This window comes from Numida meleagris, chromosome 1 (assembly GCF_002078875.1).
Source record: "Numida meleagris isolate 19003 breed g44 Domestic line chromosome 1, NumMel1.0, whole genome shotgun sequence".
Lineage (NCBI taxonomy): Eukaryota > Metazoa > Chordata > Aves > Galliformes > Numididae > Numida > Numida meleagris.
Window position 1 is genome coordinate 73,764,256 of NC_034409.1, and position 14,500 is coordinate 73,778,755.

The 14,500-nt window shown below is 38.3% G+C and overlaps 1 protein-coding gene across 20 annotated transcripts in view; it reads right to left on the reverse strand.

Annotated features, from left to right (window-relative positions):
• TULP3 (tubby like protein 3) overlaps positions 1 to 14,500 on the reverse strand; it is a 37,860-nt gene that overhangs the window by 2,375 nt on the left and 20,985 nt on the right. For 12 of the 20 annotated variants that reach the window (XM_021394101.1, XM_021394053.1, XM_021394042.1 and 9 more), the window contains 8 exons: positions 11,610 to 11,772; positions 9,022 to 9,198; positions 7,623 to 7,759; positions 5,427 to 5,624; positions 4,816 to 4,928; positions 4,284 to 4,398; positions 2,940 to 3,038; positions 516 to 687 (listed from right to left, as the gene is read on the reverse strand). In XM_021394101.1, the coding sequence (XP_021249776.1) occupies positions 516 to 687; positions 2,940 to 3,038; positions 4,284 to 4,398; positions 4,816 to 4,928; positions 5,427 to 5,624; positions 7,623 to 7,759; positions 9,022 to 9,198; positions 11,610 to 11,772 (1,174 nt within the window). Of the gene's footprint in view, positions 1 to 515; positions 688 to 2,939; positions 3,039 to 4,283; positions 4,399 to 4,815; positions 4,929 to 5,426; positions 5,625 to 7,622; positions 7,760 to 9,021; positions 9,199 to 11,609; positions 11,773 to 13,297; positions 13,388 to 13,992; positions 14,037 to 14,500 lie in introns of those variants that run through there. The other 8 variants (XM_021394109.1, XM_021394121.1, XM_021394148.1 and 5 more) reach the window with 6 other exon arrangements.

The following is a 14,500-nucleotide window of genomic DNA, read 5'->3' on the forward strand; positions in this document are numbered from 1 at the left end:
AGAAAAGAAAAATTCAGAGACCAGCAATTCCACAGGTAAGCAAAGAAAATAAACAAAAGTTTAAAAGTGCCTGTCTGTCCCAAATATATGTGGTGGGTACATCCATCCTTTTTCACCAAACTGGCTTTAAAATCTGTTGTCTAGAGTGACTGTGATATTCTAGAGATTACCTTCCTTCTAAGAACCAAGGCTCAAGCCACTCTTTCATTGCACTGAAAGTGTCATGTTAACTCCTTCCACCCCCCCACCCCCCCCATCCCCGCAAAAGGCTTGCGGTTCCTCTCTCTCCTTTTCCTGCAGCTATTGAGAACAGCCTCTCTGCACTCACTGCAGAAAAAGTTAGGCCTCTTATACTTTTCTTGATAGCAGAGAAGTCCCCAGTAATCCAGAGCTGACTTCCTTCACCCAGTCTTCCTTCTCCAGGAAGAGTGTTCTATTCCTCCCAAACCTCATGAAATATACTGAGTTTTCCCTGTCTGAATGCCCCCCGCCTCCACTCTCCACCAAATTCTTACGGTCATTGTCGTGGACAATCTGGAAGTTCTTCACCGAGGCCTGAGTGACTCTCCCATGGAAATTCAAAACATAGGACTGAGTATCATCATTCCAGACTGGAGCCTTGTTGTGCAACTCAATGAGGTTCTCTAAATTTTTGGTTTGCCATTTTGACAGAAGACTCTCATTTTCCTATTCAGAAGAAAGAAACATTTTATCAGATTCAGGCTCTGCTTTTAAGCACTGCTTCTCTCATATGTGCATTCTGTGACTTCAGTGTCATACTCAGTTAAATGAAATGATGGCAATTAAACTCAGTCCTACTGAAAGTAACCTGCAAGTAACAAGAAAATACTTTCCAAGCACTCCTTTCTACTCAATAAACTACCACCATATCTCTACCCAAACAAGAAAAAAGTGAGACAAAGTGTGCACGTGGACAGGAAAGACAGCAATTCACACATCACTGACAACTGTCATTCTGCTGGCAGGAACCTCCTTTTTGAGATTTATACGTTTCTGTGATCCCTTTCATTTGTAAACCAACTCCGATTTTCAATATTCTAAACTTTGAAACAAAAGAAAATAATGCAAAATTAACTACACAGTTAACTGTATATGTCTTGTGGTGTTCCAGTGTAAAGTCCAAAGGCTGAAGGAGATGTACATTGTGAGTAGGTCACCCTATCTTGTCTGATAAGAGGTGCACAATATGAAAAACATACAGAGAAATAAAAATTAAAAGATGCAAAAAGGAGGCAAAAATAGTACATTAAGATTGAGAAACAATTACTTACAAGGAACTGGAAACAGCAGTGAAACACAAGACATATAATTTTATTTTAAAAGCTATACAACAAATAACATCCAAATTGAAATAATGTAAGCTAAAACTCACAAGAATCAGAAAGCAGTATTTTCTAGCTAATCAAACTACACTGAAGTGTTTCAGTATTGTATACAGATAAAAAATAGGTTATTCTAAAAAAATTCATTGTTTTCCTCAAAGTAAAAATTGTTCTGATTAAGATACTTATTTAATACTTCTAGTCTCATCCTCATTTTACTTTATAAAGGTGCAAAAAGAACTTTAAAAATTGGAGTAAACAAGCTGCATTTATATGTTTGTTTTTGTTTTAATGTGTGGGTATTGTTACTTAATCAGAGGCATCACAATACAGTGAAGGAAGACAAAAAGACCGCTCAGTCAGCTTTGTGGGGTGGTCAACATGCCTGAGGGATGAGGTATCATCTAGAGACACCTAGACAGGTTCTAGAAGTGGGCCCAAGTGCACCTCATAAAGTTCAACAAATCCAAATGCAAGGTCTTGCACCTGGATCATGGCAACTCTCACTATCAATACAAGCTGCGGACAAAACAATGGAGCAAAAAGGACTTGGGGATACTGGCAGATGGCAAGCTAGACATGAGCCAGCAATGTGCCTTCACAGCTCAGAAAGCCAATAGCATCCTGGGCTGCAACCAAAGAAGCATGGTTAGCAGGGCAAGGGAAGTGATCCTGCCCCTTTACTCTGAGCTGGCGAGACCTCACTTGGCGTACTACATCCAGATGTGGAATCTTCAGTACAGGACATACATGAGCCTGTTGGAGTGCGTTCAGAGGAAGAACACCTCCCCTATGAGAACATGCTGAAAGAGCTGTGACTGTTCAGCCTAGAGAAGGCTCTGGGGAGACCTGACAGCACCCTTTCAGTGTCTAAAAGGGGGCTATAAGAAAGAAGGGGACTGTTTAACAGGGTCTGTTACGTTAGGACAAGGGGAAATCGTCTCAGGCTAAAAGAGGGGAGATTTAGACTGGATATAAGGGAAACATATTTCACAGTGAAGGCAGTGAAGCACAGGAACAGATTACCCAGAGGTGGTGGATGCCATGGCCCTGGAGACATTCAAGGTCAGGCTGTAACAGGCTCTGAGCAACCTGACCGAGCGGTGGATGTCCCTGTTCATTACAGGGGAGTTGGACTAGATGACCTTTAAGTGTCCCTTTGAACTCAAACGATTCTATGATTATATGATTTTGAAACAGCTTTGTGTTTCAGCCTTGGCCACAGTCACAGTGTTTGCCTGCTAACAAAGCAGGAGGTATAAAGGATGAGAAAAATAAAATAAGGGCCCTTTCATGAAAAGGGGTTGTACGTGCAACAGCAACAGAGTAGCCATTTGCAATAGCTAAGTAAATAACATTTAGGCTGCCTAAAAGACAAGAATACAAACAGGATTCAGAAGCTTACAAGTGAGGTAAAAGGCAAGAAAAAATTAACCATCACCTTTGAGCAACACTGTTGCTGCCCATTAGACTCAGTAACAGCCATGGCCATTACCAGCCATGCTGGTAATGTGATTGTCAGTAACACCCACGCCTCCAAGAGAAAGTTTTAACCTCTTCCTCCAGTCTGAACTATGACCAAACTCCGTAACTCACATTTTGTGGCTGGATTGGAATTCGCTTATGATTCATATTCATTCCTGGAATGATCACAGACATTTTTCTGGGACCTTTGAATCCTAGCACATTGGTTTCCTGAAATACAAGGAAAGACACTATTTTCAGGAATGAATATACTCCACACAGAAGGAAGGACAGCAAAGCTGAACTTGAATCCACGTTTATATTGGTTTTCAGAGATTTGCTGGCTGTAACTGTGCTATCTGGATATCAAAAGAATGTTCCTGAAGAAGGACTGGCATTTTTCTTCAGGTTATATTACTTGTGTTTAAGAGCACACATAATATTTTCTCTCATTTTTTTTCTTTTATAAATGATTAAAAATAGAACCAGAAGGCAAGGTAGTCATCATCCATTCAAGCTTCAGTCTTAAAACAAATAAATTTTTCCAGAGTACTGCAGGATACTGCTCCATGTAGAGTTAGTATAGAAAGCAAAGGGAAAGTCTTTCTTGGTATACTCAAACCACTCATTTAATAATGTCAACCAAAATCCACTGATCTGAAGTGTTCTGTACCCATGTCAGTGACACTTTTAAAAGACAGAATCTTTTAGAATCACTGAATTAAGTGACACAACTTCTCCTGATGTGCTAGTGCATTTTAACAGATGCAGAATAAAGGTCTTCAGAGTTGCAATCTGTTATTTCATTTCAAAAAAAATCTAGGAACATATGAGCACAAGAGCACTGATTTTATTAATATATAAACTTCATAAACTTCACGTATATGAAAAAAGTGATATATGAAAAGCTGACTTGATATCATCTGCTGTACTCATTTTAACACTTTGCTCTGTACAGTTAGGTAGGGAAATGAAAAATACCGTATACAAAGGAAAGATCTGCTGATATTTCTGTGAACAGGTTAGTACTGGAATTATCAAGTCAATTTTTTCCCCTAAGTGCCACAAAGGTCAATAGCCAAAAAAATTAAAATCATGCTTCAGGTTAATGAAGTTTTAAATTTCTGCTACTGTACCCATGATAAAAGACAAAATCTTCTCCTTGACTGACTTTGATTTTGTGAAGTATCTCAGATTTTCCTCAAAACTCAGGACTGGAGTATAACAATTTATCATCAAGTAACAAGCTCATTAGAACATTAATTTGGGTCTCCCTCCTCCTGACATTAATAAAAAAAAGAAAAAAATCAAACTCATAAAATTATATTTGAAGCTTCAGCCCTTTATCTTATCTGGTGGAAAACAGTTCTAAAGTTAAATGGGGGAGACTGCAGGCAGCATCACTTTGTGAGCCCTGTTTCCTTAGTAATCAGCCTACAAGCTAGAAGGGGGCAAAAAGGAAGAGACACTACTTACATAATAAATAGCTGCAAGTTCTTGTCGAGTATGAGCCTTTTCCACTAGGCTTTGTGCCTTGATTGGGCTAACTCCGTGGTCATAAACTGTAAATTTAGTTCCCATGAGGTTTGATCTAACATCAGGTTATCAGAAAGACATACAAAAAGAGAGAGGCATCAGCAGATATTTTTATCATCTTCCAAAAGCATGTGTGCATGACAGAGAAATCAGACTCAGGCAACTGGAGTTGCCTTTCTCCAGTCATCTTAGTAAGGAGTTTCAGTAAAGCGCCCATTGTAAAACAGGGCACATAACCTGTCTTGAAAGGCACTGTGCCAGAACGCCTTCTCCAATTTGTCATTATGAATGGTAACTGAATAAAGACTGACAACCAAGTTGAATACAGATCACAGGAAGTTGGAAGAGAAATTAATTCTCTGAATAGACAGTAGATTACTATCCATAACTCCAACTAAACAAATATGTAAATTCCATCTATCCCACTGCAGAAGATGTACATTTCTCTCTAGTTTTTATCTATTGTTCTCACCTCAGTTTTCCAATGAAACTCTCCCCTTCCCGGGATAAATCAGTTGGGTCAACTGATATGAGGTAATTGGACGTTTTGCTCTTTTTTCGTTTTCTACCTGCAAGAAGAAATGTCTGGAAATACAAAACTTTTATCAAGACTGGAGTTTTGAAAGAATGCAGAGGCACTGCTATCCAGACTGTTACCTCTCCATTTCCCATATCCATTCCCATTTTTGTTCAGAACTGTTTTTACTGCCTCCCTAATTTTGACCTCTCCCACAAGTACACAACCTGAAATCCTGTTCTTCCAACTACATCACTCAGCAGTCTAGATTAAAGGCAATTGTCTTTTCCAGTTTTCCCCTCTTTTCTTCCGGAACAGCTCAGTCTCCCTGCTTTTCTTTAACCTCAACATTTTAAAACTTTTTAATTTCATCTTTCTTTGTATTATGGCTTCTAAACTTGCCAACATCTTCCTTAGTGCCTTGGCCAAATATAAGTTGCCCTCATCTGCATGCTGTCTCTCCTCAGCTTCTGGTTTCTTACTGATTTATGGAGTGTTCTCCATTATGCTAAAATATTATGTAGTAAGAATACAACAGTCAAGACACTGTACACTGCTTCCAATACCTTTCTGTTGTCATCCTTTTCCAGATGCATGTAATAAGTAGGGAAGAGGCCCCGGTCCATTCCCTTCTTATCTCTAGTGATTCGACACTTGACTGTAATACCACGGGGTGCAGGGCGCAAAGCAAAATCCTCCAAGTTCTCTACTTCTCCCAGATGTGCAACTGCCTGAGGGGATGGACTACAGGAAGCACCTGTTTCCTATGGGAAGAACCATCATATTAGAAAATCAGTATCAGACCAGAGACTCCGATATTCCCCAGGAAAAGGTCTGTTGAAACAGATTTAATGTCCCAAGAACATATTTGGGAAAAGAAAGCTGAATGATAAAACATCTGTGTTTCTCTGAAGAAAGCGGGTAAAGACTTTTTTACTCTAGCTCTCCCAGGGAAGGAGAGAAAATAAAGCCATTAACCCGAGTGAATTACTAGGAATGGGAAAACAGGTTGAGACACCATAAACATTCTAAACAAAGAGCTTCTCTGCTTCTAGAACTTCAAACTCTGGTAAACAAGGCAGCATGATATGCCGGGTGGATGCTGCAGAAAGACAGACTGGGTGTTCTCTGGCTGATATGATCACTAAGCTTATGCTGGTTCAGAAAAGCAGCAGAAATGGAGCAAGATGACAGTGCTGGAAAAAATATGGAATAATGCATACAGTTAGGATGCCAGCTATGGTCACCAAAGGAACTGAAATTCTAGTGGAAATCTGGTATCAGATATTAAAGAAGTGAATTTTTCTTAGAGGAAGCTAGCCTGGCCTGGCGTCAGTGCTAAGGGTGCACTGGTGACCACAGGGCTGGAACAGGCCCCACCATGCTGCTGGGCAGGGCAGCGAAGGAAGGCTTGCTTGACCCAGTGCCCTGGGCCCTCAGACAGGAGGGAAGGAGCCCAGTGCCCACTGCCCTGAGTTGGGTGCTTCTTGGTCTTTTCCTTAAGAGAAGAGGAAAAGATGGGCCAGCACCTCCCAAACTTCCATTGGTTGGATCCAAGGGAGCGGCACAGAGCTGTATCAGGGAAAGGTCAAGTTGGGTGTTAGGAAAAGGTTCTCACTGAGAGAGTGGTTGGTCATGGAACAGGCTTCCCAGGGCAGTGGTCAAGGTGCTAAGTTGCTAGAGTTCAGTGTTGCCCAATGAGGGCTTGGACAACACTCTCAGACACAGGGTTTGAATTTTGGGTGGTTCTGTGGGGAGCCAAAAGTTGGAATCAGTGATCCCTACAGGTCCTTTACAGCTCAAAATATTCTGTGATTTTGTGAAACCTTGTAGACTGCAGAACCTGGAGTATTCCTCCTTCATCTTGGAGATGAATGAGTCTGCTTGTTTACCCCTATTAGCAACTTCATATAGTATAAAGTCTGAGTGAGTACACATACAGACACTTGAAATTCACTTATGGTTCTCATTCACCACTCATAGCACTTTCCCAGTCATCTCCAGCAGCTGTCAACCATACCTCAGTTGTTTTTTTTTGTTGTTTTTTTGGGGTTGTTTTTTTTTTTTTAATTTACTAGCAACTAGATTTCTTGTACTAGTCACTGGCTAGTGTAGCACAGTATACACACAGCCACCTCACAAATACACTCAGTTGGGTCCCTTGAATATTAGTATGGACTTCCAGGATCACTGGGGCCTTTTGTCCTCTCTATTTACTCCTTTTTTTCCTATGCTTGTTGTCCCCTGACTCAACGTGATCTTCTTCCCTTGTGTCCCTTCCTCTAAGCACCTCATAGTAAGCTTCGTAGAGTCCCAGAATTTTCCCCATTCCATCCCAAAGTTCTGTTCTCCCTTGAATCCCTACAATAAAAACTATAATACAGGTAGCAATCCCTCTTAGTTTGTACCGCACTTTAGAGTTTCTCTGAACCATCTTGGTAGATTTTGAACCAGGGATAATGGTCTAATCTTTCTTCTTTGAGCATTACAGGAGTAGCTGATTCAGAGTGTTTCCTTGTTCACTGATCAGGTTACTTGGGTCGGATTCCTTCACCCATCATTGTTCCTTTGATGATTACCAGGTCTTTCTATTTAATTGTTTTTTTATTAGATAATCTGACAATATTGTCCCTCCTCTGATTTCAAAGATTAACTATAGCTGCAAATACAGTATTTTAACTCAGTGCTAAAAGGGTTAGTAGTCAAAAAAAAAATCAATAATATGCTCAGTCCTCATCAGAAACCCATTTCAAAACACCTACTGCAAAGGATGCTTTCTCGATGGTTGCAGAACTAGGCCTCTCAGATTCAGGATGTGGTGACTGAGATGCTGGTCTCTTACTTACTTCTTCCTCTTCTTCTGTGTCCTCCTCATCAAAATTCAAACTACCTGAAATTCCTGTCAGAACACAGGATTAAGCAGATAACCTCTAAAAGAAAGTGTCATGAGTTTATGGCATCACTAATTCACATATAACCTTTGCGTAACTATTATTTTTTTTTTTCAAATAGCTGATTTTCTTCTTGTGCTATATCACTTTGTGAGCCTTGTAATTCTGATTATATTATATATTACATAATACTGATAGCAGTAGAAACATTTAAGCTGTTTGGTGTTTCCACTCTACATGGAGTTACATTGCTTGGCTCTGTGATTCCATTCTTTAATTTTGCTGTAGAATGGAAGACTATATAATGCACTATAGAAAATTAATAGGCTTAGCCTGCAAAGCCAAGTTATTTTCTGTGAATCAATATTACAACAATCTTTTAATATAGGAGGCATTTCTGGAAATTCTTTGTCTCAGATAAAACGGATAAGCATCTTAATCTGTCTGTAAACTTCCCAAAGCATGCTTAGAAAGAAGAAAGGTGTTAACCCTAATACTCCAGTCAATTTCATAATTCACAGTTTATATTTTACCTTCACTAATTTTTGCTGAAGTTTCTGGACATTCTCTCCTGCTTCTTTCCTGAACTCTTCTGTGATGTTGCTATCCATACATAATCAGCTTTTGCATGAATAAAACTATTTCTACACATAATAGTATTTAGGAAGAATACTGGAAACATTCTGGGAGACAGGCTCTGATAAATAAAACAAGCTGCATACCATATTAAATACTAGTAATTATTTTATTTAGTCTGCATTCAAGAAAAAGGCTTCCTGTAGTACTGATAGCAATATCAGTTACTCAGCAAGCAGAGATGGACACTCCCCCGGGAAAGTACTCTGCAAGATACAGCCTCTGACTCAGAAAGAGCATCTCTTAATAGTCTCCTCAACAGTTAAATTATAGCATTAGTGGTTTTAGAGGGTTCTATTGTTGTAAAAATATTCAAGTATCATATCCAGATATAATATATCTGGAATAAAAATGCCCGGAATTTTAGCAAAACGTGAAATACAGAGTTTTGTCACTAACTTATTTGGAAAGGCCACAGAATTATACAGCACACTGGTATACAGTTAATAACAGGAGAAGAAACTGTAAATCTGCATTTCTGCATTCTGTAGAATCTACTAGCTCTGCATGTAAGAGAAAAGCCCTACAAACACTTCTTTCGTTATTTCTTAATTTTCTAATTATTTTTAATGCTACAGAAAAATAACAAGCAGAGGAGTCCTGAAAAAGATCTCTGCCTAGTATCAACACTTACCTCGTTTCTGTAAGATTTCTTGCAGATCTACATTGCCTAATGTTTCTGTTAGAGCCTGTCCGTTGTTTTCCTCATCTGCATTTTCTTCTGTTATGAAAGACCCAACAGAGAAAGTTTGGAGTTTGGTTTCTAAATCTTGTACTTCTGATTTCAAGAAAGCAACTGGTCCATCAATGCCTGCAGGCCAAAATGAAACAGAATGTAAAAGTTTCATTTTTACAGATAAAGATATATCCCAGAATTGTTGTTCTTTTCCTCTGTTCTTGCTCAAGCATCCCTTTAAAGTACTGATATGTTCTTGTTTATATAAACTTTTGTCAAGCTAGGCCTGACTGTGATACAGACCTCCTGTTACTTTGAACACTACATACATCAGTTTCCCCTTTTATAAATATGGTGATTGCTTTTACTTTTTTTTTTTTCCAATGGCTAGAGCAATTAAGATGAGTGGTATTTGTCATGCACAAGTTTATTTATGGGCAATTCTTTTTTCCCCCTCCTGCTCCAACCTTCAAACTCTTTGTTTTACAAGGAATGACATTAAATGAGTGTTCTACAGTAAATATCACAAATCAATTTGCTAAGACTATCCAAAGGCAAAGGGCAAACAAATTGTAAATTGATGCCTTCCACAGTTTCGGCAGAAATGACATTTCCAAGTTTAAACATGTTACACAGCATGCACTGCACTTTGTAATTGGTGGAGATCTCTTGATGTCATGGTCTGGCACAATCTGAATGCTGCTCTGAAAGTGCAGCCTCCTGTTTTATTATATTGACAAACAGCATCAAAGGCAAATGCTGGTGGTATGGCAGTAGAAAATGAACCTTCCCACTAATACTCCATTAACGTAGACACGCTGCTGTGTGACAGATGGCAGCAGAGGGGCAGCCTGACAAAAGGGCATCTGACATAGAAGTGCATGTGAAAAGCAAAGGTGTGGATCTGAATTCCTCCATACAGAAAAAAACGTCCCCACTGACATTCATCAACTCTTCCTGACTGTTTACAGAGACTGAACAGTGGATGTTAGCACAGTGAGGCAATGGGTAGTGCATTTCAGCAGTGGTGACAGCAACAATAGATCACCTCTACTGGTGCAAATTTTTTTATTTCTTTTTAATTAGTGCAGAATGCAGGCTCTTGCTCATTGCAGGTGAAAATGGATAGCTAATGGGGATGAGTATGCTGAAAAACAATGTTTTGTAGCTGAGAATTTGCTCTAACTCTTGTAGCTGCTATGGAAATAAATAGGAGGCATTACTTTCAGAGCAACCTACATATTATAAACATGTTTGTGCAGTGCAGAGTGTAGTTTCTGCTTTGCTTACCTTTCCACTATTTTTCATCTTAAAAGAGCACTGCTTTATCTAGTCATCAGACTTCTGACATGATTTATATATATTAAAGAAGCTTCAGAATCACGGAAGCTAGTGGAGTAGTTAGTTTCCTCTTTTCTTTCCTGTGGTTTCAGTAATACTGAAGTTTCCTAACTATGATTTTTTTACTCTCTTCAAGTTTTCTTCTATCAGATTCCCCCCGTTTACTTTTAAATACATAAATGCTATCATCGATGCTCTCCTCCCCACCCTAAGACTGTGAAAGACATCTAGGTAACAAAAAAACCACCAAACATTTAAAAGAAAGGATCTCAGGGGACATAATAGTTCCAAACACACTTTTCCAACTAGGTAACTCTAGTTTGTTTATTCTAAATTTTACTCCACAAATAAATTTCCTATTAACCTAAAAGTGGCACTACAACATTCTGCATCTCAAAGCCTATTTGCTGTTACTTTCTTAATAGGCTTATACGGTATTGGCTCTCATAAACTACTTCCTGACATTTCTGCTGCAATGTAGGGGTTTAATTGTTACTCATTTTTTCCTCTCTGACATGGAAGTCTTTAAAGCTCTCACTAATGCACTTCTTTTCATTCAATAAAATGGCTGCCATTTTACTGTAATGTCTTCAGATCACTGAAGGGAGGCTTTGGCTCCTTGATATCACTTCGGGTTTGTGCCTTTCTGGACCCCTACAACTGGCTTGTCATGTTTCTGTTGTCTCCCAGAAGGCCATAGAAAAGAAAAAGATAAACAGCTAGTATCTAACTGGTATTCACAAGCCCTTTGTTTTGGTTATTTACTTTATGATTTAGTCATACACAATCTTGAAATAGAGCATACCACGATACCATGAAGAACAGTAAAGGCTGTAAACAAAGGACTATCTTTATCCTACTGCTTCAGAAAACTCTCTTACTCTGGATTTGCAGCTCCCTACCAATACAGAAGTTCCTAATCCATTTCTACAGTTCTTTTTACCCTAACAAAAGGGAGAGATTACTCAAAGGCAGATGAAGATTCTCAGCTGTCACAAAACTGAAGGTGAGACTTTTGCTTGTTCATATAGTTCAATATTTCTCTACCATATTATACTGCAATTCTATTGTTGTACGTAAGAAGGTTTGTGATCAATCTCGTTTATGGCTTGACCACTGTCACAGCAACGCAGGTGACCATCTATGACATAAAAAGTGTGCACTGGCATGTTAGGAGAGAAGTTACAATCAGGTTGATTACTTACCATGTAACACAACATCACTGTGGAAAGTGGTAGGAGTTTCTACAAAAGGAGTCTGTTCCTCACATCCTTTGGGCTTTGACCTGTGCAGCTTTGCCTCCGGATTTGGCTGTACCATCAAAGGATCAAGACGTTTCTTCTTCTGCTTCTTCTCTAGAAGAGCTCTCTGTGAAATAAAGAAGCATGAAATAAGGATAAGTAACCACATCCACCAGAGAGCGCCTCAGCCACTGGCAATGACATGCCACTGATCAGGATTTCCGATCAACCTAAATAAAATGCTCCTGTTATCTCTCACAGAAATCCTAGAAACAGATATTACAGTGTTTGGAGTGCGACACTGCTCTTGGTTCTCCACTGAGTGGAGATCTACCCTGAGACCATCAACAGATAATTTTAACCCCTTTTCTCCAGACAAAATTGCAGCAAACCTTAATATAAACAGACAAATTCAGTAGTCACTTAGAATCCAGTGTGAAACATGTTATAAAGCATATGTTATAACATGTAGCATGTACTGCCAACTTTATTACTCCATGCATCTTACTTAAGCTGATAGAAAAACCAGCCAGCTCACATGGACTCTCCACTCCGTTCAATGTACTTACTAAACATTCTGTCTCCTGGGTCAATTTCTCATGCATGCAGGGAATGTACACTTTTTTTTCCCATTGGTTTGTGCAAATAAACTAAATTTGTATTAGAAGAACTATCACCAAGATTATCAGAAAGTGTCAGAATAAGAGCTCTCGTCCTGTTGATTACATAACAATTAAGTCTTTTATTATATTAGCATACCATTTCTAAACATCTTTCATCAGGGCTTACTCTGCCACTGCAATTATAAATGCTGCCACAACACAGTAAAAGCAGTTCAAGACTTGCAAATGACATGGCTTTTGTGACAAAGGCTACAATCTCACAAGAGGACACAACTCACAGGAGACAGCTCACAAAAACTAATGTTAAGAGAGAAGACAGGGGAATAAAATAAACAACCATCAGTCATTAAAATAAGACTAATTTAGTAATACAAAAACTGATCTACCTTACAAAATATTTGTATTTATTCAGGAATGAAAGAATTTCAAGTGTTAATGTTAAAAACAAAACATTCCTTTTCCATCATACATCAACATTTGTTCATGATTTCATACTAAACGTAAAGAGAAAGAACTTCTAAACTCAAAGCAAATACAGATACTGCATCATTTTAAAGGTAGCCATGCTTAATTCTTAAAAATTAAGATGATGCATGATGAAGATGTACAGACCACTTGCCACAGATGCAGATTACTCATGACAGCTTCTTCAATACCTGAAAAAAACCCTGAAAGCTTTCCTGTGGACAAAAATAAACTTGCTTCACCAAATTCTTCCCAGTCTTCAAGGATCCATCAGATAAACAGTACCAATAACTCAATTCACTTGAGACACAAACACCTTTCAAGTTCCTTTCTCTCCTGTTATGATTTTTCTATCTCATTGGATTTTTCCTTTCCTGTTAGACTTTTTATCTCAGCTTACAACAGGCAACCTCTCCCTGAAAAGCTCTAGCACAATTCAATTCTTGGCCCTTTCTTTATGTTTTTCAAGTACTTTTCTCCAAAACACTTAAAAAAAATGAATAAACAAAAACCCACATGATTACACCTTGAAGACTAGACTGCAACACAGGTAGTATTACTTACTGCAGAATTATTTGCAAGGATTGTCCTGCACAGCAAAAAATACAAAGAATTCCATAGAGATTATCAGATCCGTCTAGAGGAAGGTAAGGTAAATTAAAATTCTTAGAAAATACTCAGTTATATTTTTTCTCTAGAATGGTAGTCAGATCACCCAGAAGAATGTAAGTCTGTAAAATATATATTAGGATAAATTAATGCCAAGTGAAAACTTTAAAGTTCTGCTATATTCTCTACATCTTTAATAGTTGACATAAAAGGAGAAGGAGAAAACAAGAATAAAAAAATTGAATAAGGATTTGAGAAAAAAAAAGCGTTGCCAAGGCTTCTGTACCTAGCAAATGGACAGATAAATAAACACATCCTAAGAACAGCAAGGAAGTACATAGCTACTGTTAGAACTGGAAATTGAAACTGGGGTCAGTGTAGTATATAATAATTTTTAGAGTTACTTTTCTGATTATTCTACAACATTAGATTTCTTTTAAGCATATTAGAACATATACTTTATTGCTGGTAGATGTGACAAACCTTTTCACAAGCACTTCAAGATAACCAAAGTGATGAAACTCAATAGCCATTTAAACAGTTTTCTTTTTAATACTTTGCTTACTGAAATGAAGAAAATCTACAAGCTCACAAATGAGATGGTTGGTAGCAGTTCTTTCTCTTTACACAAGGTGGCAAAGTCGTCTTACCTTCAGCGCTGTGTCTCCTTAGACTTATTCCACTAAGATCACATCTAAAAAAAAACAAGCTTCTGTCTACTCACCAAGTTTTTCCTCCAGCCCTGTGTCACAGTAAAATTTCATACAGTATTACAAAAAAAAAAAAAAAAAAAATCAGATAGTTCACAAACATGACCCAGGAACATTTAACCCATTAAATAAATAGCAGGTACTAAGTATCATGATCCATTCAGGATTTTGCAAACTCCATGTATTGAGTGTATTTGGAAACATTCTCTTTACACCATAGAAAAGCATAACATAAGGATAAAAAAAAATGCTTCAATGATCACAAACCATCAACTCTGTTTCTAGTGAGTTTCCAACAAGCTGCCTAAGTACTCAGATGCATCAGATGAACACACCATAGCAGACTAGTTTGGTATTCTTCCTACTACTGTGATAAACAGGAGGATGGTACACAAGAAGGCTTCAACCACTCCTCTTGAAGGTGCAATATCATACGATTTATTACCTG